The sequence below is a fragment of the Manis javanica genome, chromosome 2 (genome assembly GCF_040802235.1).
Source record: "Manis javanica isolate MJ-LG chromosome 2, MJ_LKY, whole genome shotgun sequence".
Taxonomy (NCBI): Eukaryota; Metazoa; Chordata; class Mammalia; order Pholidota; family Manidae; genus Manis; species Manis javanica.
In genome coordinates this window covers 79,644,975-79,671,491 of record NC_133157.1, presented here as the reverse complement: position 1 = coordinate 79,671,491, position 26,517 = coordinate 79,644,975, and the positions used below count along the sequence as shown (strand labels likewise).

The 26,517-nt window shown below is 41.0% G+C and overlaps 1 protein-coding gene across 8 annotated transcripts; it reads right to left on the bottom strand.

Moving 5' to 3' along the window:
- Positions 1 to 511: 511 nt before the first annotated feature.
- Positions 512 to 26,030, bottom strand: IDNK (IDNK gluconokinase). Of its 8 annotated transcripts, none has more exons than XM_017678252.3 (6): positions 25,868 to 26,006; positions 25,522 to 25,741; positions 23,546 to 23,576; positions 23,095 to 23,181; positions 16,402 to 16,445; positions 512 to 1,215 (listed from the first exon to the last, which is right to left on the bottom strand). In XM_017678252.3, the coding sequence occupies exons 4-6, from the start codon at positions 23,128 to 23,130 to the stop codon at positions 870 to 872; spliced, it is 426 nt and encodes a 141-aa protein (XP_017533741.1). In that variant the 5' UTR covers positions 23,131 to 23,181; positions 23,546 to 23,576; positions 25,522 to 25,741; positions 25,868 to 26,006; the 3' UTR covers positions 512 to 869. The 8 variants fall into 8 exon arrangements, with proteins under 8 accessions (XP_017533741.1, XP_073084811.1, XP_036879436.1 ...); XM_073228710.1 differs by having other exon boundaries at positions 23,095 to 23,177; XM_037023541.2 differs by lacking the exon at positions 25,522 to 25,741 and having other exon boundaries at positions 25,868 to 26,030.
- Between the last annotated feature and the right edge of the window lie 487 nt (positions 26,031 to 26,517).

The window sequence follows — 26,517 nt, the reverse complement described above, 5'->3', positions numbered from 1 at the left end:
AAGGAAGTTTCTTCCTCAAGCCCTATGGGGGAAGGGCTCAACCAAGCCCATGCTGGCCTGACTGCTTCCCTACCTGGTGCCCAGTAAGCTGCACACCAAGAATGCACTGGTCTCCAACTTCCTGTGTAGCCCTGGCCAACCCAGCTGCTGCTGGCACATTGCTGCCCAGTGGAAGATTTCATTTTATGTCTTGGCCAGTCCTTCCTTGTCTTCCTAGTGTCCATCACAAAAGGCTTTCACAGCAGGAAGGCAGGTGGGCTGACACCAGCCTGCTTTCACAGAGATCTCTATGTAAAAGGGGAGGATGCAGACTGGATCTGAGCCCATGCTTCATTCACTCAAGTTCCACCTTTGCAGTTATTTATATCCATGAACTATGTGTACTTTTAATTTATCTTGAAATGACCCAAGGGAGAGAGGGTTAGGAGATATGTGGTGTGACATGACTTGCTGACTGGTGGTTGATTTTGTATCCATTTCTGCCCGAGACCAACTTCCAGGGGATGCCAAGGATAGCGAAGTTTCATTTATTTGTCCAAATACAGCCAAGAATGTTCTAAATAAGGTCATGATTTACAGTATCAATTTAAAGAATTTCCTCTGATCATCTGATTAGGTCATAGGAATTTAAACTTCAATTAAAGCTTACATTTAAAGTTTCCTCTCCTAATATTCAAGACCTTGATGAAAAAGTAATCCAAATTCCTTAAAATACACTCAAACAAGCATATCTCAACACACTGTGGTTTGTTCACCTTAGAAAAACTTAGAATACAGAATCAACAAGGATACTAGAACATGATTTGTGATGGAATAAGAGATTTATGCCTAATTCTATTCTGGACCATGGATATGAAATGATTCTCACTTCATTTTAAAGATTCCACAATTGTAGCAATTATCTCTGAAAGACTTTTGTCAACACTGATTTGGATGAAATTTTCTGGAGCTGATGGGGGCTCCAGAGTATCAAACTGGGACTGCAGTAACTCAGGGGGCATAAAATGTCCTGTTCTCTTGAGTAAGCGTCCAGAGATGATCTCAAATGACCCACTTAGATGGACCACCAGGAGTTCCACCTCAGCCGGATTCTCTTCCTTCACTGAATCATCACACTTGGGAGGTGCACCATCTTTCCCTCGAATTAAGATGTCTCTGTACGCTTTTTTCAGAGCTGAACAGGCTAGAATCACGTGCTGTCTGGAGGCCACATCACTGTTTAAATAAAAAAAGTGAGGCGAGGTGCTGAAGAATAAAGACATTTGAAATAGTTGGTGTTGGAGACCAGAAAAAGATGGTGCTGTGAGAAGCGAGGCAGAAATATTCTCCCCAAATCACATATAATATGAAAATACAGCAAATACAACTAATCCTAAAAGAGTGACCAGAAAGATTTCAACAGACGGCCTACATCTGGGGAAAAGACAGTCTCACAGAAAAGGGTAAAGTAGTAAAGCCGTGATTCAAGCGGACCCAAGCCCGCCCACCAACCCAGCTCACTGGTGGAAAGAAGAGAAACAGAGCAGGGAGGGAGTAGAAGCCTGAGCAGAGTATGCTAAAGCCTGTGCAGAGAACCTAGGGTCTGGATCAGGACTCCCAGAGGCATAAAGTAGGAGCACACTGGTGAGGTTCCCCCTAGATCCAGGGCTCTGAAGCAACTCTTGCTTAGTGGGAAGGCAAGAGGGGAATCAAGGCAAGGTACAGGCCACGCTGGAAAAGAGTGGTTAAATCCAGTAGGCCTGGCAGAGGACGTTGACTGACCACTGTCACCCAGGCTCCAAGGCAAGGGGACGCCCTTACAGAGAAAAGGCCGACCAGGTGTCCTGCACCTGCTTTTCTCTCTTTCAGGTGGGAGATTCCTCTTCAAGTTTAAAGCCAGACACGCCTCTGGCATGCATTCCAAAGAACTGGGAGCAATTTTGATCCTCAGACCCTAAAAAGTGCTTTGTTTCTGCACACAAGCCTGGCCTCAATACAAACTCTCTAATGGAAAGGCTTGACCCCTGAGAGAAGTATACAATATAATAAGGTTATACACCTAAGTTTATTTTAATGCAAGGAAAGAAAATAGTCAAAAGTCCTATGAACTACTACAATATGGAACTAGTTTTCTAAATTATTTTGGTGGGAATCTATTCTACTTATTAGGTTCATTATTTTCAAAAATTGGGAGGTTTTTAAACTAGACTCCCTGAAACAGAAGAAATTTATCTTCTGCAATACAGCCTGGCTTTAAATGACTGGTGCTAGAATTGTACTTGCATTTCATTTCCAGTCCCCTGGAGACACACAGTCCCTATCAGTTTAGAGCCTTCATCGGCCCTGTTAGTCTGGGGCCATCTAAACCTTAACCCAGTTATATAAACTGCTCACCTGTAGAGTGTATTCTTGAAAACTGAGATACTTTTTAGTCAAATAAGCTAAAAGGAAAGGCAATTGGATATCAGTAACTCAAATCTCAGTATCAGTTCATCCGTCTGTGTATATGTTCTTTTATGAAAAGTGTTGCCAACTCTAGTCATTATGTCTCAATCTGTATGTTTGTGTGTCTAAGTGTGTAAATGAAAGATTTTTCTACCTCCGGATGGTATTAATAAAATTGATTTAAAGACAGGTGCTTGTGGAAATTGGGCATTCTAAAATTTCCAGAAAATTCTAATAGAAAATATTAAGCATTAATGCTAATTTAAGTTGAACTGAAACGGACATGTCTGTATGGTTATCAGCTGCCTAAGTTTACCTAAAGTCATTCAAGTTGATACTATCTGCTAAATCTTTCAAGAATAAAATGCTTAGAGGCTTGACTTTGTCTAATATTCAGTAAAGGTTTTGTAAGTAATCTAGCATAGTTATTAGGAATGAGTGAACTAAATAAGTGTGGCAAGTGAACAGCTTAATAATTGTGTGTTACAGTGTGTATACCTACCTACAGCCTGAGAATCTTTGTGAAAACCTTAAAGTTTTGCTAAGTTAAGAAGATATACTTTGTGTTTAGTGAGAGATTGTGCTGTAAAGCTCATGGTTACAGAAATTATGAAATGTTCATATATTTGTCAATCCAAAGAATGCTAGTGTAACAGCTTATAATAGCCTGCTTCTCACTGTTCACTAAAAGTTAAGGTACCTAATGGTTTTAAGTTCTAATTAAAACTACTTAAAGTAATAAGGAAAACATCTGCATGCAAAAGAATGTGTCTTTTGATAAAGTATCTTTGTTCTAAAGTACAGCTGTTTATTTATAGGGAGAAATCTAAATGTAAAAAGAAGGTTGTAGAAAGTTTGTGGAAGAATTTAATATGGTCATGCTATATAAAATTAAAGCAAATAAGTCGGTATCAAAGACACAGCAAAATTAGAATTTTGTTTTCAGTTAAAAAGACAGTTTTCTTAACTGTTAGTCTGCTCTTAATATTGAAAGATTGCAAAGGGTTCTCTAATTGTTTTATCAAAGCAGTTTCTCATGCTTAAAGTCTCAGTGAGTTGTCAGAGTATTTAAGAAAATGAGATCTTAATATTAAAAGGACTAAAAGCTAAACTTTGCTAACAACTGTGTAACCTTCTTTATTTGCCTTTGCGGTATTTTGTTGTCATTCTGGTTAAATGGATAAGTACTGCTTCATGGCAATGTATAATTCTATTTAAGCAAGTGCCAAAAAAAAAAAAAAATCAAATGCAAAAAGGTGCTTTTACCTCTAGTTAACTCTTGATATTTTCCAGAGGGCCCCTGGAACATGTCAGAGGAATTTTTTCTCATTGGAGAAAGTATTTGGCTAATTTGGCTTATTTATCTGATATATAATTACCTGCTTAATTACCTGGAAAGCACTGTCAAAGGGAATGATGCTAAAATTTGTTACTGAATGTTTTGTGTTACAGAAATATCCAAATTTACTTATGTCAACTGTCTTACAGTAAGCTCTCATCAGATCTTTAACCATTGTCATTTGTAAGTTTTTTGTCATTTATAGTCACTGTTTTGTTACTCCTAAACTAGTAAAGAACTAGATTTCAGCAGAACAGGTATTGGTTACATAGGATTAAGTAAACTAAGGAAGATGATTTTTGTGGCTTTTTGTTTCAAATGTTGCTGATAAAGTGTTTTAAGCTTTTTCTCTTAAGCTGACAACAGTTTATTAAATGACTAATCTTTATAAGCAGAATTGAAACTTATCTTTCTCTCTACCTGATCCCTCCAGAATTTAAAAACTCTCAATGACTATTTTTCTATTTCATGGCAGTATGTTTATTTGCATAAGTTCAATAAGAACCTGCTTTCCTTGTCAGAGGACAATTAAAAAGACAGGTTATACTACCAAGGCTTTGACTGGAATGTCATACCTGAGAGACATGTGCATAAACTCAGATATGAACAGCTTTAAGGAACTAAGGTTGACTTTATAAAGCCAACAAAGCCCCTTGGAAGAACTGGCCTGGTACCTTGCTTACAGGGTTCCCAGCAGCCTTACCAGGTGAGTAAGGAAGGTCACTTCCTGGCAGTGCAGGAACCTTAGCAATGTCTTGGGAACCTCAAGAAGAGAGGAATTTGCCCAAATCTATAGGTACTGCAGGCAAAACCTGACGACAAGTCTGGCTTGGCTTTCTGGCCTCGAGAGGCCTTTAAAAGTTCAATCTGAAATTCCTTACAAAAAGTTCCAGCAAAGCACATTTAAAAGAGCCTATGTAATCAATTGCTGTTCTTGCTGCACTTATGCAAATAATAAAGCCAAGTGTTAATTATTTTATTAATCTGGTTACTTCTAATAAAAATGAGGGTGATTGTAGAGAAAAGTATTATTTCAATAATGCAGCCTTATCCATACTAAATCCTAATACTAGTTATTGGGACATAAACTAGATCCAGAATTCTAGCTTCTTCAAAATATTTGGCTATGATTTTCTAGATGTTTTAGTTTTCTTCTATCATTTCAATTAAAGTTTTACTATTTCTAGTTCTCATATTCAACCATGCATTCTTAATCTCATCAAGTTTGTCCTTCCAGAATGGAAAATCCGACTCCAGATATTACCATTTAACCTAATAACACAATTTGTTCTATCTTGCCTAGAAGCCACAAAACTGCAAATAGTAATAGAAATGGAGCCTGGAAAAGAAGTGCCCATCTTCCAAGGCCCTCTCAACTGATCACTGATGGAGACCTAACTGCACCCTTTACTGTGCCCCTTCTCAGCATGAAGCAGCCAGAGTGGTCATCACCCCCTTTCCCTAGCAGCAGCTAGGGTCTCCATCTGTAGAGGGGGGAATGAGACAGGGACCGTGGGTGTAGTCAGAGTAGGGTGAGGACCTCTGGGAAAAACAGGGCGGAATATTTACAGTGAGAGCAATGTAACAATGGGCAAAGAAATCCCCACTGAAACTCTGTTAAGCATTATGCAAAGTAAAGGTCATACTAATTCTCTAGGGTAAAGATACAGACATCTTCAGTGAGATCAGTTAAAGGTCAAAAGGCCAGAAGCAACTGGCCTGGAATGTTTGAGTGTTCTGCAAGGGTATCAGCATAACCCGTGACTCCGCTGTCAGCCCTAGCAATCAGACTATGGTATGACCCAGCCCACCTTGGGGACAGGGTAGGTGATACAAGTCCACACCCCTAAGTTTTTTTCATGTTCTTGAAAAATCTTCAACTGCCTATAAAACCCCTTAGATAACGCATCACTATGGGCTCTCGTCCCCTCCTGGTGTAAGCCAGGAGCTCTATTCTCTCACTTTATTTCTAAATAAAAGCCTGTACCTTGCTCTCCTAAAAAAAAAAAAAAGGGGCAGGCGCTTTGAAAGACCTCCCAACAGTGAGAGGGCTGCTAAAGGGGCAAGGATTACACAGAATTTATTGCTCAGGAGAAAGAACAGGTGGGAAAATCACTGCGGAACACAGCCCAGCAGGTTGGGAACTTTCAGGAGCTTCAGGCACTCCATCCCCCTGGCTGGCAATGCAGCCCTGAGGACCACCACCATGATATGCAGCCTGCTTGCAAACCTGCTGCCCCTGCCATCGCACCAGGCCAGCTGGAGGGCAGCCCCACCTACAGCAGTACAGGGGCATATCACAGACACTGCTCCCTGTGCGCTGGGCTCACTGTCTGTGGCTATGGAGGCAGGCACTGCAGCTGGGAAGCAGGAAAGAGCTCTTTCCTCTGGCAGGCATTGGTGCCTCTTGCCTACAACCCCTGCCATTGCTCTAGATGCTGGGCAGCTCCGGAGAGTAGAGCTGCTGCTGGGCACTAGAGGGTGCCACCTACACAAAGCTGTTATTCCACATTATTCAGTAGGATTATGAAAAGGCAGAAGAACCTTGTTCAATCCAAATCCCTCAAACACCAGAAAAACGGCTCTGTGAAACTGAAATCACCAATTTTCCTGATAAAGATTTCAAAATAAAAGTTATAAACATTGCTAACAGAGCTGCAGAAAAATATACAAGATCTCAGGGATGAATTCAAGAAAGAGAAACTTTGAAAAATACACTATCTGAAATGATACCATACAATGGAGGGATTTAAAAGCAGACTAGAAGTAGAGGAGATGGTAAATAAAATAGAACTCAGAGAACAGGAATACAAAGAAGCTGAGGCACAGAGAGAAAAAAGGATCTTTAGAAATAGAACTCCAACCTATCCAAAGGAAACAATATTCACATTATACAGGTACCAGAAAAGAAGAGAGGGAAAAGGATACCAAGTGTCCTTGAGGAAATAATTGCTGAAAACTTCCCCAGTCTGGGAAAGGAAATAGTCTCCCAAGCTATGGAAGTTCATAGATCTCACAACACAAGGAACCCAAGGAAGACACCACCAAGAGATGTAATAATTAAAAAGGCAAGGATCATGGACAAGGACAGAGTATTAAAAGCAGCCAGAGAGAGAAAAAAGATCACATACAAAGGAAAACCCATCAGCCTATCATCAGAATTCTCAACAGAAACCCTACAGGCCAGAAGGGAGTGGCATGATATATTTAAAGCAATGAAACAGAAGGGCCCCGAACCAACAATACACTACCCAGCAATATTATATAAATTTGAAACAGGGATTAAACAGTTTCCAGATAAGCAAAAGTTGAGACAATTTACCACCCACAAACCATCTCTACAGTGTATTTTGGAGGGACTGTTATAGATGGAAATGCTCCTAAGGTAAATAGCTCTCACCAGAGAAAATAAAACCACAGTAAAGGAAGTAGCCCAATTACTTATTAAACAAATGCAATATTAAATCAGCTATCCACAAAGTCAAGGACACACAAAGAGTACAGAATATGACACCTAACATATAAAGAGTAGAGGAGGAAGAAAAAGAAGGGACTAAAAAAAAAAGAAACTTTAGGTTGTGTTTATAATAGTATAATCGAGTTAAGTTAGACTGGTAGATAGTAAAGAAGCTGCACTTGAACCTTTGGTAACCACAAATACAAAGCCAGCAATGGCAATAAGTACATATCTATTAGTAATAACTGTAAATGTAAATGGACTGAATGCACCAATCCGAAGACATAGAGTTATAGAATGGATAAAAAAACAAGACACATCTATATGCTGCCTACAAGAGTCTCACTTCAAAAACAAAGACATACAAAGACTAAAAGTGAATGGATGTAAAAAAATATTTCATGCAAACAATAGGGAGGAAAAAAACAGAAATGACAATACTTGTATCAGATAAAATACACTTCAAAACAAAGAAAGTAACAAAGAAGACATTATACAATGATAAAGGGGTCAGTCCAACAAGAGGATATAACCATTATCCAAAAAATGGATAAAACCATTCCAACATAGGAACACAGAAATATATGCAACAAATACTAGTAGAATTAAAGAGGTTAATAGAATGCAATGCATTCATTTAGAAGACCAACACACCACTCACTTCAAAGGACAGATCAACGAGACAGAAATAAGTGAGACAGAGGCACTGAACAACACATTAGACAGGTGGACCCAACAGACATCTAACAGAACACTCCACCCAAAAGCAGCAGGATACACATTCTTCTCAAGTGCACATGGAACATTTACCAGAATATATTATATACAAGGCAACAAAGAGAGTCAGGAAATTCAGAGGAATTGAAATTGTGCCTACCAACTTCTTAGACTACAAAAGTATGAAACTAGAAATAAATCATGCAAAGAAAACAAAAAAGCCCACAGACACATGGAGGCTTAACAACATGCTCCTAAATAATCAACGGATCAATGACCAAATAAAAAGAGAAATCAAGCAATATATGGACACAAATGAAAACTACAACTAAATAGTCCAAAATCTATGGGACACAGCAAAGGCAGTTCTGAGAGGAAAGTATATAGCAATACAGCCCAACCTCAAGAAAGAAGAACAATCCCAAATGAGCAGTTGAAACTCACAATTAATGAAACTAGAAAAAGAACAAATGAGGCCCTAAGTCAGTAGAAGGAGATAAGAGCATAATAAAGATAAGAGCAGAAATAAATAAAATTGAGAGGAATAAAACAATAGAATCAATGAAAGCAGGAGCTGGTTCTTCGAGAAAATAAACAAAACAGATAAACCCCTAGCCAGACTTATTAAGAGAAAAAGAGTCTACACACATAAACAGAATCAGAAATGAGAAAGGAAAAATCACTATGGACACCACAGAAATACAAAGAATTACTAGAGAATACTATGAAAAATTATATATTAACAAACTGGATAATCTAGAAGAAATGGACAACTTTCTAGAAAAATACAACCTTCCAAGGCTGACCAAGGAAGAAACAGAAAATCTGAACAGACCAATTACCAGCAACAAAATTGAACTGGTAATCAAAAAACTACCTAAAAACAAAATCCTGGGACCAGATGGCTTCACCACTGAATTTTATCAAACATTTAGCAAAAACCTAATACCCATTCTCCTTAAAGTTTTCCAGAAAATAGAAGAGGAGGGAATACTTCCAAACTCATTCTATGAGGCCAGCATCACTTTTAATACCCAAACCAGGCAAAGACACCACAAAAAAAAGAAAATTACAGACCAATATCCCTGGTGAACATAGATGTAAAAATACTCCACAAAATATTAGCAAACTGAATTCAAAAATACATCAAAAAGATCATCCATCATGATCAAGTAGGATTTATTCCAGGACTGCAAGGATGGTACAACATTCGAAAATCCATCAACATCATCCACCACATCAACAAAAAGGACAAAAACCACATGATCATCTCCATAGATGCTGACAAAGCATTTGACAAAATTCAACACCTATTCATGATAAAAACTCTCAACAAAATGGGTATAGAGGGCAAGTACCTCAACATAATAAAGGCCATATATGACAAACCCATAGCCAACATTATACTTAACAGCGAGAAGCTGAAAGCTTTTCCTTTAAAATCGGGAACAAGACAAGGATGCCCACTTTCCCCACTTCTATTCAACATAGTACTGCAGGTCCTAGCCACGGCAATCAGACAACACAAAGAAATAAAAGGCATTCAGACTGGCAAGGAAGAAGTTAAACTGTCCCAGTTGCAGATGACATGATACTGTACATAAAACACCCTAAAGAATCTACTCCAAAACTACTAGATCTAATATCCGAATTCAGCAAAGTTGCAGGATACAAAATTAATACATACAGAAATCTGTGGTCTGTGGCATTCCTACACACTAACAATGAAGAGCAGAGAGAAAAATCAGGAAAACAATTCCATTCACAGTTGCATCAAAAAGAATAAAATTCCTAGGAATAAACCTAACCAAGGAAGTGAAAGACCTATACTCTGAAAACTACAAGACACTCATGAGAGAAATTAAAGAAGATAGTAATAAATGGAAACACATCCCATGCTCATGAATAGGAAGAATTAATATTGTCAAAATGGCCATCCTGCCTAAAGCAATCTACAGATTCAATGCAATTCTTATCAAAATACCAACAGCATTCTTCAACAAACTAGAGAAAATCATCCTAAAATTCATATGGACAGTGAAGGGGGGAGTCTAGTAAACATAATGTTCCTCATGTAATTGTAGACTACTGATAACAAAATAAATAATAATAAATAAATAAATAAAAATTTTAAAAAAATTCATATGGAACCACAAAAGACCTTGAATAGCCAAAGCAATCCTGAGAAGAAAGAATAAAGCACAGGGAATTATGCTCCCCCACTTCAAGTTCTACTACAAAGCCACAGTAATGAAGACACTTTGGTATACAAGAACAGACCCATAGATCAGTGGAACAAAACAAAGTCCAGATATAAACTCACACATATATGGCCAATTAATATATGATAAAGGGGCCATGGCTATACAATGGGGAAATAACAGCCTCTTCAACAACTAGTTTTGGCAAAACTGGACAGCTACATGTAAGAGAATGAAACTGGATTACTGTCTAACTCCATACACAAAAGTAAACTCAAAATGGATCAAAGACCTGAATGTAAGTCATGAAACCATAAAACTCTTAGAAGACAACACAGGCAAACATCTCCTGAATATAAGCATGAGCAACTTCTTCCTGAATGGATCTCCTTGAGCAACGGAAACAAAAGCAAAAATGAACTCATGGGACTACATCAAACTAAAAAGTTTCTGTACAGCAAAGGACACCATTAACAGAACAAAAAGGCATCCTACAGTATGGGAGAATATATTAGTAAATTACATATCTGACAAGGGGTTAACATCCAAAATATATAAATAACTTACACATCTCAACACCCAAAAAGCAAATAACCCGATTAACAAATGGGCAGAGGATATGAAGAGATAGTTCTCCAAAGAAGAAATTCAGATGGCCAGCAGACACATGAAAAGATGCTTCACATCACTAATCATCAGGGAAATGCAAATTAAAACCACAGTGAGATATCACCTCACACCAGTAAGGATGGCAGCATCGAAAAGACTAACAACAAATACTGGCAAGGATGTGGAGAAAGGGGAACCCTCCTACACTGCTGGTGGGAGTGTAGGCTAGTTCGACCATTGTGAAAAGCAATATGGAGGTTTCTCAAAAAACTAAAAATAGAAATCCCATTTGACCTGGGAAACCCACTCCTTGGAATATACCCAAAGAATACAACTTCTCAGATTCAAAAAGACATATGCACCCCTGTGTTTATCGCAGCACTTTTTAGAATAGCCAAGATATGGAAGCAACCTATGTGTCCATCAGCAGATGAATGGATAAAGAAGATGTGGTACATATACACAATGGAATACTATTCAGCCATAAGAAAGAAACAAATCCTACCATTTGCAACAACATGGATGGAGCTGGAGGACATTATGCTCAGTGAAATAAGCCAGGTGGAGAAGGACAAATGCTAGATGATTTCCCTCATTTGTGGAGTATATTAGTGAAGCAAAACTGAAGGAACAAAATAGCAGCAGACTCCAAGACTCCAAGAATGAACTAGTGGTTACCAAAGGCGAAGTTACCAAAGGTGTGGGAGGGCAGGTGGGGAGGGAGGGAGAAGGGGATTGAGGGGTATTATGGTTAGTACACATGGTGTGGGGGAATCACAGGGAGAACAGCATAGCAGAGAAGGCACATAGTGGATCTGTTGCATCTTGATGCACTGATGGACAGTGACTGCATTAGGGTATGGGTGGGGACTTGATAATATGGGTAAATGTAGTAACCACATTGTTTTTTCATGTGAAACCTTCATAAGTGTATATCAATCATACCTTAATAAAAAAATTTTTTTAATTATTAGAGAATACTGTAAAAAATTATATGCTAACAAATTGGATAACCTAAAAGAAATGGGCAACTTGCTAGAAAAATATAACCTTCCAAGACTGACCTAAGAAGAAACAGAAAATGTGAACAGACCAAATACCAGCAATGAAAATGAATTGGTAATCAAAAACTACTTAAGAACAAAACTCCGGAACAAGCTGGCTTCACCACTGAATTTTATCAAACATTTTGAGAAGATCTAAAACCCATCCTCCTTAAAGTTTTCTAAAAAGTAGGAGAGGAGGGAATACTTCCAACTCATTCTATGAGGTCAGCATCACTCTAATACCAAAACCAGAAAAAGACACCACAAAAAAAAGAAAATTACGGACCAATATCCCTGATAAATATAGATGGAAAAATACTCAACAAAATGTTAGCAAACCAAATTCAAAAATACATCAAAAAGATTATCCATCATGATCAAGTAGGATTTATCCCAGGGATGCAAGGATGGTATTCTACAATCCATTAACATCATCCAGTATATCAACAAAAGGACAAAATCACACGGTCATCTCAATAGTTGCTGGAAAAGCATTTAATAAAATTCAACATACATTCATGATAAAAACTCTCGACAAAATGGGTATAGAGGGCAAGTACCTCAACATAATAAAGACCATATATGACAAACCCACAGCCAACATTATACTTAACAGTGAGAAGCTGAAAGCTTTTCCTTTAAGATCGGTAAGAAGACAAGGATGCCCACTCTCCCCACTTTTATTCAACGTAATTCTGGAGGTCCTAGCCATGGCAATAAGACAATAGAAATAAATAAAAGGCATCCAGATTGATAAGGAAGATGTTAAACAGTGTTTGCAGAGGACACGATACTGTACAAAAAACACCCTAAAGAATCCACTCCAAAACTACTAGAACTAATAACTGAATTCAGTAAAGTAGCAGGATACAAAATTAATATATAGAAATCTGTTGCATTCTTATATACTAATAATGAACAAGCAGAAAGAGAAATCAGGAAAACAATTCCATTTACAATTGCATAAGAAAGAATAAAATACCTGGGAATAAACCTAACCAAGGAGGTGGAAGATGTGTAACTTCAAAACTGCAAGACACATGAGAGAAATTAAAGAAAACACCAATAAATGGAAATACATCCCATGCTCATGGATAGGAAAATTAATAGTCAAAATGGCTATCCTGCCTAAAGCAATCTACAGATTCAATGTAATCCCTATCAAAATACCAACAGCATTCTTCAAGAAACTGGAACAAATAGTTCTAAAATTCATATAGAACCAGAGAAGACCCCGAATAGCCACAGCAATCCTGAGAAAGAAGAATAAAGCTGGGAGGATTATGCTCCCCCACTTCAGGCTCTACTACCAAGTCACAGTAATGAAGACACTTGGGTAACAAGAACAGACCCATAGATCAGTGGAACAAAACAGAGTCCAGATATAAACCCACACATATATGACCAATTAATATATGATAAAGGGGCCATGGCTATACAATGGGGAAATAACAGCCTCTTCAACAACTAGTGTTGGCAAAACTGGACAGCTACATGTAAGAGAATGAAACTGGATTACTGTCTAACTCCATACACAAAAGTAAACTCAAAATGGATCAAAGACCTGAATGTAAGTCATGAAACCATAAAACTCTTAGAAGACAACATAGGCAAACATCTCCTGAATATAAACATGACCAAGTTTTTCCTGAACACATGTTCACAAGCAAGGGAAACAAAAGCAAAAATAGGAACACAAGGGACTACATCAAACTAAGAAGCTTCTGTACAGCAAAGGACATCATCAACAGAACAAAATGGCATCCTACAGTTTGTGAGAATATATTCATCAACGACATATCCAATAAGGGGTTAACATCCAAAATACATAAAGAACTCACATGCCTCAACACCCAAAAAGCAAATAACCCAATTAAAAAATGGGCAGAGAATATGAACAGACACTTTTCCAGTGAAGAAATTCAGATGGCCAACAGGCACATGAAAAGATGCTCCACATCACTAATCATCAGGGAAATGCAAATTAAAACCACAGTGAGATATCACCTCACACTAGTTAGGATGGCCACCATCCAAAAGACAAAGAATAACATGCTGGTGAGGATGCAGAGATAGGGGAACACTCCTACACTGCTAGTGGGAATGTAAATTAGTTTAACCATTGTGGAAAGCAATACAGAGGTTCCTCAAAAAACTAAAAATAAAAATACCATTTGAGCTGGGAATTCCACTCCTAGGAATTTTCCTGAAGAAAACAAGATCACAGATTTAAAAAGACACGTGCACCTGTATGTTTATCATAGCACTATTTACAATAGCCAAGAAATGGAATCAACCTAAGTGTCCATCAGTAGATGGATGGATAAAGAAGATGTACATATACACAATGGAACATTATTCAGCCATAAGAAAACAAATCCTACCTTTTGCAACATGAATGGGGCTAGAGGGTTTTATGATCAGTGAAATAAGCCAGGAGGAGAAAGACAAGTACCAAGTGAGTTCCCTCATTTGTGGAGTATAACAAAGCAAAAAACTGAAGGAACAAGGAACAAAAACAGAAACAGACTCACAGACTCCAAGAAGGGAGTAGGAGTTACCAAAGGGAAATGGGGTGGGGAAGAAGGGTGGGAAGGGTGGGAGAAGGGGATTAAGTAGTAGTATGATTAGCATACATAATGTAAGGGAGGCATGGGGAAGGCAGTATAGCACAGAGGAGACAAGTAGTGACTCTATAGCATTTTATTAATCTGATGGACAGTGACGGTAATGAGGTATGTGGGGGAGACTTGATAATATGGGTGAATGAAGTAACTACAATGTTGCTCAGTGAAACCTTCATAAGATTGTCTATCAATGATATCTTAGTATAAAAAATATAAAAAACAAAAAAATACCCTGCTATATGAACTTCAAAAAAATAAATTAAATAATTGGTGTTAATCCTAGGCTGAGTACACCAGTCCTCTGCCAGCAACAGGCATTACAAAATTGTGCTCAAGTATCAGGTAGTCCTGGCTTTGAGGTCAAGATCTTCCACTAGTGAACTGGGCTATCTTGGGCAGAGTATGTACCTCTCTGAGCATCAGTTCTTTTCTGTTAAATGGGGCTCCTCAGAGTTCCTGCCATAGTACTGTCGTGAGGAAGTTGCCAAGGTGCCCAGGTCACAGGAATGCTCTGGAAATGTCTGCTCCAAGGGTGTAGGATGTGGCTGCCTACACCCTCACACAGTTGGGCTCAGGTTGTCCACAGGTGTTCAGTGATCTGAATTTCAGACTGGCTTCTCCCCATTGCTACTCTACAGTACTCTGGAAGAGTCGGGGGAAGTTATCAGAGTAGAGTTAGCGCAGGAGAAAAGGGAGCAACAGGCCCTGTGTGGGCACCATGAGGACATTAGACATTCCCAGGGATGTGCTAAGAAAAATACCTGAGCCAAAAACAGAGGCAGAGTAACAAGGCACCACGAAGGGAAACCAAATGGTCCAAGAAAGCATGAGCGTGAGCTCCTGCTTCCACCCAGTCACTGTGTGCCCCCGTCCTGAGGCAAGATGGGCAGGACTTAGTAGAACGTTCAGTTCAAACTGAGAACTGTGAAGGGGGCTGCCTTTAATGTATAGCCACTGCAGACTGGAAAGACCCAGTGGGTGTGTCATCAACAAACATGTACTTGAGCCTTCTGGCTCTTTCCAAGGGCAATGGGTGAGCACTTAACTTATTCTGGGTCTGGAGGTCTCATCTCTGCTCTCCTGAGGATCTGCACTTCTGCTTCCATCACAGGTCAGTATATCTGACTTCCGATACATCCATTCATGTTGGAGACCCAGGTGGATAGTTCTTAAACCCTGAAACCCTAAGCCCCTAAATAAAAACCATAAGCCCATGCAAACATAGGATTGCCAGACATGTCAGTGCAGTGTGGAAAAAGTAGACTGAATTTTTTATTTTAAGTATATTCTAATTTCATATGACTCAGATGATTTTAGATTTATAAATATAATGTCATCTTTGAAAGCAAGATATATAACCCAATCCCCACCTTTTCTTTATCCTCCATGTCCCAACCAAGATTCCCAGGGGTCAGGCCCACTGATTGGTGGAGGGGACCTCTTTTACACGGAGGCATGCTATAGAGTAGAACAATTTGGGATGCCAGTTCTGGTGGCCAGTGATCTATTGATTTACAAATGACCCCAGGTCCTCCTGGTTGCCACAGCTCAAAACAGGGAAGAAATAGTGATGACTAAGATATGGCTGTAACAGTGGTGGCATCGATTACCATTTTGGAACACGTACTACATATTAGATACCATTATATGGGCCATCCATGCCTCATCTCACTAATTTCTTACAATAGTCTGTGGGTAGGAACTATACTTATCCCCATTTTCAGATGAAGAGGCTTATGGAAGCCAAGTGACTTTCCAAGATTCCCAGCTACTAACTGTGGAGCTGTCCAGGTTCATCTCTAGAACCCAACTAACCTACACATCTATGGCTGATTAAAATCATCGTTGGGTACCTGAGGAAAGTGCATTCCACTTCTGGGATCCTTTATTTTCAGTCTTACCACTCAGTTGCGATTTGAAGAGCATGTTTTTCCTGTACTTTCTAATGGATTTTCTTTATTCCAGTGCCTGATGCTCTTACCTTAGTAAAATGTCATGCAAGTTGCAGAGCCATGGGATCCTATCCTGAAATTAAAGCAAACACAATGTGACTTTTCTAGGTATTGTTTGCACAGAAACAGTTAATCATGTTTGAGACATCTTAGTGGTTTTGAGGGCCACACCCAGGCTGAGAGGTCAAGTCACCAGGCAGTTAGGCACAGAAACATTACAATGGGTTTAGGTGCCCTTATAAGAAGAGACCAGAAACCTAATTCATACTGTCTCTCTCCTGTCTCCTACGCACTCCACATCTGCAAGCCAGGAAGAGGTCTCACCAAGAACACAACCATGCTGGCATCCTGATCTTGGATTTCCACCCTCCAGAACTGTGAGAAATATGTGTCTGTTGTTTAAGTCCCCTAGCATATGGTATTTTGTTAGAGCAGTCCCAGTTGACTAAACCTCATCTGAAAAACCGTCTGAGCCTGGGGCCTTTTCAAGGGGTGATCTCTGACTACAGATTCAATTTCTTTAATAAGCATTATGTTAAATTCAGGTTCTATTGATTCTGTGTTGGTAATGCAGTATCTAAGAGGAAGAGACTACACATATGGACATCTTTGGACACTTTTGATTCTCAAGCCACATTATTTTTTTATTCATGTTTATGTCAAGCTTGATATATTTATTCACATCTATTTACTTATGAATTTCTTTCATCTGCTTGATGTATCCATTTTCAAGAGAGGGGTTTTAAATTCTTCTACTAGATTAACATTTCTCCCTTCCATCTTTGTGTATGTCAGTAAATGTCATTACTTTGTTCTTACTTGTAAATAAAATTCCAATTGGTAGAAAACTCCTGGTTGACAGCTATATTCCCTCAACAGTTTGAATACTTACTTTAGTGTCTTTGGGCCTCCACTGTTGAGAAATCTCTCTTGATATATTGGGCAAAACTGTAGACTATGTATTTTCTCTTTGGTAGCTTTAGGTAGGAAAAAAAACCTGTTTGTCTTTGATGATTTGCAGTTTTACTGTTCATCCTGTTTAAGATTCATTTTGCATATTTAGTCTGAGGACTAATGCCCTAGAAAACAGTTACTATCTCTGAATATTGTCTTTCCCCACTTACTCTATTCTCCTTGGCTTCCTTTTAGTTGTGAGACTTCTCACTTTCTCATACAAGTCCCTTAATTTTTCTTGACTATTTTCTAATTCTTTAGTTCTTTCCCTAATCCTTATCCTTCTACTTTCCTAGTTCTCTCTTTAGCTGTGTTTAAGTGGTTTAATCTATCTATTGTTTCACTTCTAGTATTTTTCATTCTTTTTCAAATTTTATTGTTCCTGGCTTCTATTTGATTCTGTTATGTCTATTTCTTATAGTGCAGCCTCTTCCATTTGTGCTTTTACTGATTTTCCTAGTGGTTCATTTCCCTGTATGATTTGTACTTTAATTGCAGGCTTATCTTCAGATACTTTCCCTTGTGGAAGTGCTGAGTTTTGGAAACATTTCCATAAGTAGTTTCATCGATTCTAGGCCAGTTTTTTAGTAATTTTTCAGCCTGGTCTCTGCCATATACTGTGGATTAGTATAGTAAGCTCTGTGGTTCCCAAGAATGACATTTTTTCACCCATGACCTAAGAGAGAAAGCTAGATTCTTTGCTGTTTCTTGAATCCAGTGCATAGAAATATTTGTAATCCCCACTCAAAGGCATCCTTCACTTAAAGACACTATACAAGACCCCCAGGTGCAGCTCAATGCTTCACACAGGCTTACAGCCTCATCTCCCATCTCTGCAAAGGGCATCCAACACCTCAGCCCTCACCCTCCTGTTTATGCAGTTCCAAAACCTGGAGGAGAAGGTTATTTAGGTTTAATTAAATCTTGCCACTTTAATCCTGGCAGCTGAGACTTTCTTTTCTTCTTTTGACATTGGTTAAGCCCTTGGTTTCCCCTGCAACTCACCCCTTGATCTTTCCATCAGGAGCCTTTCGAGTTCTCCAGCTCTGGGGACCACCTTTGGCTCCTGGATATCTCTCCTGGGCTCAGGCTTTGCTTTCCACATTTTTTATTCAGAGTAATTCAGTCTTCAGTAAGTGAAAAGCCATTCCCCAAGGCAAACCACCCACCAATTACTAGGACCCACCCTTCTCAGAAGGCAGAGGAGGATTATACATAGCATTTCCTTTTCATATCAAACAAATTGGGCTAGTATAGGGCTGAGGGTCCAGGAAGTTTTATTGATCACAGATTTTTCTTCTTTTGGTTTTACCTTCATGTACACACTATTCAACCAGAGACCACTTAGGAGTTCAATACAAATTACAAAATCCCCACAAGATAGAGATCAAACGACAACCACCACACCACTTACACAAATGATATTCTAAGTAACAGTAACTACATAATTTACAGAAATCATTGCTCAAATTAAAACTACTACAGTGTACACATATTGTAGTTCAAGTGTATTTAATAAATAAAACATCTGTTTATGTTAGCACTTGTCTGGTGCATTCAGTGGAATAGTGTGTTTACTTGTAAATAAAGTAACAAGAATATGAGGCTTTCCAGCTCCAGATTTGCAAATCACAAACATCATGCTTTTGGGGAGAACCATGTCCTTGGAAAAGAAGTGTATATGCCTAATGTTTATTACTGGCAAGGTTTCTGAGACATCATACTAAAAACCCAGATGATCTGGGGAAGTCTGTGAGGAGAAAAAAGTTGGACTTGAAAGTTTATTTATGCAACTTGAAAGTACCACTGCAATAGTGTTCTCTGGGCTCATGGCAAGGGGGGGAAAGAAGGATGTCAAAGACTGTAGGTAGCAGGAATAAGTAGCTGGACTTACTGAGCTGTGCAGCATTTTTTGATAGAATATTGCCCATGGGGACAAGGTGCCAATTCAAGCACAAATTTGGATTTACAACTCCCTTCATCCATTTACAAATGTTTATTGTGCACTAAGGGTGACTCAGACACGTCTGGGTGCTTTTTGTTCATACTCTACACATGATCACTCTGAGTTTAACTTCTAAGGTCCCATCTGAACTCTGCATCTTTCTAACTTCCTTTCTTGTATTCCTCTGGTGCTTTTCTACCATGTTCATGGACTAATGGGGGATGAAAGGATAACACTGTTTAGATGATCTTTTTCTTTTTTTACCTCTTTGCTTTATTTTCTATAATAGTCTCTCTAATGGAAGGTTCAGTAGAGCAGGACTAAATGGTCAAGGACTTGAATGACCTGTCAGGAAGCTTGGACTTTATTGTAAGGGTGTTAGGGAGGACTTTTTCATTCATATGTTTGTGAAGAAAGAGAGTGATCCAGATCTCCTCTGTAAAAGCAGCAGCAATTGGGACAAAAAGGAGAACAACAAATTTACTGACCTGTGAATAGTTACTATGGGTGATACGATAAATTATGAAAGTCAAACACAAAGAGTCTTAGGGGAAAGACAGGGGGAAACAACATAGCCCAAATGAGCACCTCTGCCTGCTGGATCTGATGTTCAAGGTCATCTCATCCCTGATAGTCCCTGTGTGCAAGGATTGGTGTGGGGGATGGTGTACCTCCAGCCCCAGCCCAGAGCTTAGAGGCGATAGGCACAGTGAATGTTCTCCCAAGAGTTAAATCAGAACATCATGACGACAAAGATTCTTGGGGCTATGATTTCAGTGATCTGACGGAATCATCTGGAAAAGTGAAGTGTCTTCTTGAAGCCCAGCACTACTAGGGGAGGCGAGGCGAGGGGCAGAAAAGAGCAGGAGGGTAGCAGCAAGGATGAGGGACTGGATTTACCTGGTTCAGAAGTGAACTTGAGACAGTAGAAGAATGAATCCATTTAAAAAAATTAATACCAAAAAAAAAAAAAAAAAGGGAAGGAAGGAAGGCAACTCCAAAATTCACTATGGAAGATGACACCAAGGGTCATGTTCATGAAATTTTTTTTCAGTACTTTCAAAATGTTTTATACAAGGCAAGTATCACATTTATAAGTAGGACAATTTTTATCAAAAAACTGTGTAACAGACATTGAAATTGAAGCCAGTTCAAATGTCCCTGCAGGCTGCCAGGACAGCATTGGTCTGGCACACTGGGGACACTGGGGACACTGACTGACTGGCAGCTTGTAAGTCCTCTGTTATCAGCATCATCATCCTCATCACGCTATTAACATCATATCACAGCCTGGAGGGCCGGCCTTTCTAGACCAGCGCTGGCCAGTAGAGCTTTCTGCTGTGATGGGAATGTTCTTTCTGCACTGTCTGGATTGGGGACCACCAGCACATGTGGCTATTGAACACCTGACATGTGGTAGTGTATCCAGGGACTAGAGTTTACATCTTATTTTAATTAATTTACATTTGAAGACTCAGGAGCCCTTGACATATTCATCTCACGTTCTTTCTTTTCAAACTTTGGCCTCTTGAGCACAAGAACCTCCACAAGCCCTCCTGGGACTCTTCCCAGGTGGGACCCATATGCCTTCCTTCAGACTCTCTACTTGATCTGCATCACAGTATCAGGAGGTAGGACTGGCTGCTGGGGTGGCCAGAGGGGCATGGGTGCCACCCCACCTGGGACCCACACCTTCATTCTTAGACTCGCTGGGCTCTCATAAGAAATATCTACCTTTCTACCTCCTTCTCGTGCTGCTTTTCTTCTCTCTGAAGTCTGGCTAACTTGCACTATTTCTCCTGAATATATTTAGTCACTAACCGTGTTTCTTCCAGTAACAGATAACCTTTTCTTCTGTCCAGTAAGTTCCACTTTGGAATGCTACACCCCCTCCCACCATCCATGCTGCCCACTAAACAAGCCTCACTTGTGAGCAAGTGGAAGGATGTTTAAATGCCATATTAAAATCTGTCTATTTGGGTTGTTTGTTCTTTAACTTTTATTCATACTTACCAAAGAGAAGAATAACACTGGTACAGTAACATTTTACATACTCTATAGCAATGGTATGTCACAGACATGTATATATAGATGTGTTATTAGCAACAATAAGAATTGATATTTACTGCATGCTTTGGGCACTCCTCTATGCACATTTTTGTATTCTCTCATTTAATTCTCCCTCTTAAGAACCCAATGAAATAGGTCCTGTTACCACACCTACTTCACAGGAGGAAAGTGAGGCACAGAGAGACTAAGTCATTTGGCAAAGGTCACACAAGCCTAGTGGTGGAGCCAGGTCATGTATAGTATGTCTCTTATCTCTAGCATAACAGCATTATTATGTTTGAGTTATTACTCTGTATCTCTTTTATGGTTGCCTCCTCCTATCTTCAGAGTTCAAATGTTGCAAGCTTAATTTTGACGGTTCAAGGCTTGAACCCTTGCAGACTGAAGCTGCACTCCCAGATACACACTCGGTGTACACTCAGAGCATTCTAGAATTGGATCTAGTAATGATTTAGTGACTAATCCTTCAAGACAGGACAAAGGGAAGAGAGTGAGCTACTGGGGGTGAGCCAAGGTCACCAAAAGTGAGAACAGCTGTGCTGGTCTTGGCCAGTACTGTTCTGTTCCTGCCCTTTGGACACTCGGCACATGGGCCTGACTGGGACCCCGGATCTTAGCTGCTTTGTGGACCTGGCCCATGACCCTGCCCTTCTAGTCTCTCCTGGGCTACAGCTGGTTATGCTGACAAATCCACTGCTTGTAACTCTGGTTTGTGCGAGACTCTCTGGGAAATGGCCTTGGTGGTGCATCAAGAATGAGGAGCTATTCATCCACCCATTCCTTCGCTATAATGTGCCACAAATATTTTCTGACATTGACTGTCAGGCCCTGGTTACACAACGGTTAACAGAAATGGCCAGTCCCTGCCTGCCCCTTTGGAGGTAATATCTAGTTGCAGAGATCAATATTAATCAAATTCTCACACCATCAGATGCCAAGTTGCAGCTGTGACAAGTGCAATAAGGGATGTGGTGGTATGAGAGTCTATGAAGGGAGGCTTTATGTAAGTAGGTCAGGGAGAGTGTCCATGAGGCGTGAAGCATGAGTGGGTTAACTGAGAAGATGGGGAGGAAGTGCATTCCTGGCAGGGGAGCAGCCTACTGTGAAGAAGCGACTAAAAGTGGCCAGGGTGGATCCAGTGGTGATAGGGCAGAGGTACATGGCACCCAAAGAGCCTGGGGCAAGTAGTGCTTTCTGCTGTGATGGGAATGTTCTTTCTGCACTGTCTGGATTGGGGACCACCAGCACATGTGGCTACCACGTGTACATTTAGTACCAGCCTGACCATGCACATTTAGGAGTTCAGGTGTTTGTTCCTGACCCTAGGACTGATGGGAAACTTCCAAAGAGCCAGGTCTGAACTGGCAAAGATTACTGTGGCTTTGGGGTGGATGCCAGAGACTGGTGAGGACGGCAGGCTGACAGGACCTGCGAAGAGAGGATGAACTCCCATATGTATGAAGCACAGGGAGCCTCTGCTGGGATTACATGCTGCAGATTAAAATTCCACAACAAAGTGTCCTGGCAGGTTCTGCCCAAGCTAGAGCAGAGGACAGCATTGTGCCTGAGGCTAAATTCAGAGAAAAGTTGAGGGCCAAAGCTGACATACACAGAGGACCCACTGTGCGCCTGGTGTTTGGAGCGTGTATATGAGTTATCTCATGCAGGAACCCGACTGTACCAAGCGCTCAGAGATCCCACCCTGCTTCTCCCAGCTGGAATACTTGTGTTGGAAATAGACAGTGAACGTTACCTGGTCATTCAGCGGTATCCCTTTTGCCATCTTCATTCGATTTTCCTCCGGGTGATAGTCATCTGCATCATAGAATTTCCATCCTAGCTTTAACAACAAAGTGAAAGGGTATATGTGACAGCCACCATGGCGTTACTAATACTAAGGGCAGGTGTAGAAAAACCCCACCTCTCTCTTCCCGAGCAGCAGCCTGAGGATAACCACTAAGGGCAGGAAGGCGGAGGTTTGTAATGCCGCTTCACTGGCCCCACTCACCTGGCAGCCATAACTCCTCTGATTGGTTTTTCTTTGATCGGTATTTGTAATCACCAAGGAGAAAAAATGAAAATGCTCCACTGGGTTTCACAAGCTAAGTGGTGTCTGTGGTGAGACCAGAAGAAAGGCCGGGGACGAGGAAGAGAATGAGAGGACACAATGGCACTTGCAATTGGGAGGCATCAGAACAGCTTACCTCAGAGGCCAGCAGGGCACCCACGGTGGATCTGTAGAGAAGACACAGATGTTCAGATGACAGCCTTTCCCAACCTGCGTGGTGCCTCCCTCCATCCTGGGATGCCCTTGGAAAGAGACTGCTGCCGCACCACTATTACACACCAATACCTGCACACTACTGAAAGCAGGGAGGCTGATGGTCTTGACTCTGGAGTCTAGAGAACGGCTTTAGTTTTCTCCAGGAACTTCAGGGAAATAATTTTCCAGTCACCACTAATTTTTCTCCCCAAAAGCAATATATAAGATATGAAACTGAAGTTTTTGGCCCACTCTAAAGATGCTTATTTTTTGAAAAAAAAAAATACTAAATGAATAATGTGATAAGATTCTACTGAGGATATTAGAAGGAGGGGTCTGAGGCAGATGTAGCCTCCCAGAACCCACACAAGCTTCAAGGAGCTCATAGAAGCATTAAAACATTGCTCAGGGGTTAAAAGGGACACACTTATCAAATTAAGGCCACGGAGAATTACAGTCTGTTCCTGCCCTAAGAGGCAACACACTGAGTGCAAAGGGCCTGGGTCTCAAACCAGAGAACTAGCCACAGTCGCCTTCCTGCCACTAAATGACTGTGTTCCTATGCAAGTCATCTTTTCTCTAAACCTGTTTTCTCACCTGCAAAACAAGGGGACTGAGCTACATTTATGTATTCACTACTCATTTCACTCAGTATTTCCGGAGCACCTACTAGTTCCCAGCATATAATGGTCAGCCCCCTGTACATGGTCTGAGCCGTTTTGAGGCTCACTACAGCCTAGCACCAGGGGTCATGGCTAGAGGCTGACAGATAATTCATGATAAATGAAGCCCCTTCTTGCTCTCAGTTTCTGAAATGTTGCCCAAATGCCCATCATTCAACTTCCTGTATCCTCCTACCATTTCATCATGCCCTCTCTCCTGTTTTGTAAACCAACTCTGTAACTTTTTACGTGGATATTTTTAATTGCTTCACTTCTTAAAATTAAACAAACTTGTCAAAGAAGGAAATGTCTTCTTTCCTTTACACAGGAAGCCACCATCAGTTGTCTTAAATAGAAGGTGACCAAAAAGGGGTATGTAATGAAAACAAAGCACTGCAATTAAATTCTAGCTGGATACTGTTACCTACCAAGGGTCACCTCCCTTTTTTCTAAAAAAGTATCAGGGAGGTGTTAAAAACACATCTGTACCCAGCAGAGACCTGCTCCCGGATTTAACGAAAGGATTGAAGAGGCCAGGTGAAGGGGCTTCTCTAGTCTGTTCACTCACATGTTGCGGACTGACCCTCCCAGCAGAACTCCATGGCTGGTGAAGCCAGAGCTGTGCATAACAGAAATCACACTCAAGACCAAGGTAAGTTAGCCAGGAATGCACATGCCAGCCACCATTCATAATCTCAAGGAAGAGCTAACCAGATTTGGGTGTAAAGACTGGCAGGAAGGAGAGTGAAGGAAAAGAAAAAGCAGGGCTTTTGTTTGTCCTACTCAGTATACATCAGTGACACAGAATAAAGATTGAGCTCAATAAATATTTACAGAATGCATGAATATAACCATATAAATCACATGGTTCACACTCACCATCACTAACCCTCCCAGCAGAACTCCATGGCTGGTGAAGTGTGATTTATATGGATCCAAGACGGAGTACATGAATTGTCCCAGCCCACACACAGCCAGGCAGGAGCAGAACCAAGCCCCGTGGCTCTTCCATTAGTGTTTCTCTTCCTCACAGACCCCCGGGGTCACCCTCACTATTAACACTGAATTTTCCCAATTTAAGCTGGTAAACAATGGTCAAAAAAACGGGAGAATAGACCGGAAGGTTAAATTCCCTTTCTAAAATTTAATCACAAACGTCCACGACCTCGCAGGAGGGAGCTGCTGCCCTGCTTGGCCCGACAAAGGTCGGTAGGAGGCCAGGACAAGGATTGCCCCTGTGCGTTGGCCCTTGCACCTTTCCACTGTGTTCTGACGAGGCCACTTGTGACCGCCCGAGCTTCTCCAGGGCGCGACTGGAACCTTTTACTTTATTTGCACCCCAGTAGGCTCCTCTTTACAAAGCGCTTTCATTGGAAAACCGGAGTATCTGATGTGCTCCCGGGCTAGGCGCCCCGGGGCGAGCAGGTTGGAGCGCGGGGTGAGGGACCAGATGCTCTCGGCCTCAGTTTTCTCATCTGCAACAGAAAGCGGGGGAACTAACCAGGGCCCTCCTGTCCCCGGAATGGCAATGGGTCGGGCCTCCGCTGCGCCCGCGCCTCCTTCTCCTCTGAGCCCGCCCGCCCCCGGCCCTCGGGACGTACTTCCCCGAACCGCTGACGCCCATCACCAGCACCGCTCCCGGAGCCCCCATGGCCGCGAACTGGCTTCTCCCTGCGGCCTTCCAGGCCGGTGCGCCCGCCTTCCCGGGCACGGCGGGCGGCGCAGCAACCTGGGCAGACGCCAGCCCCGCCCCGCCGTCTCCGCTTCCCGCCCCGCCTCCCCGGCCTGAGCCTGCGGGTGGAGCCTCCCGCGGTTCGGAGGGGGAGGCCAGGATCCCCTTCACCTGCCGTCTCACTCCCCGGGGTCCCTTCTCAACTTTCAGGAGCCTTGCCCTAGCAGGCAGGACCCTGTTCCTCCTCCACCAATGGAAATGCTTTTATTTAGTTAAAAAAATATTGTGAGGAGAATAAACAGAAAATAAGTTCACACTTTCCCACAGCATGAGGCAGTAAGTATCCATTCTCAAAATGATGCCCGTATAGATAGATGGGTATAAATGCTATTTTATGAAATTGGGATCATACTGTACACAGTATTTTTTAACCTGGCATTTTGTCACAATAACATAAAGTGGACTTTTTTGTGTCAAATATAGATTGGATCACAGTGGTGTATGTCATGGCTGTATGGCTCTGCTAGTTTATTGGGATCCTTTTACCAAGTAAATTACATAAGGGGAAAGAGCACGCCT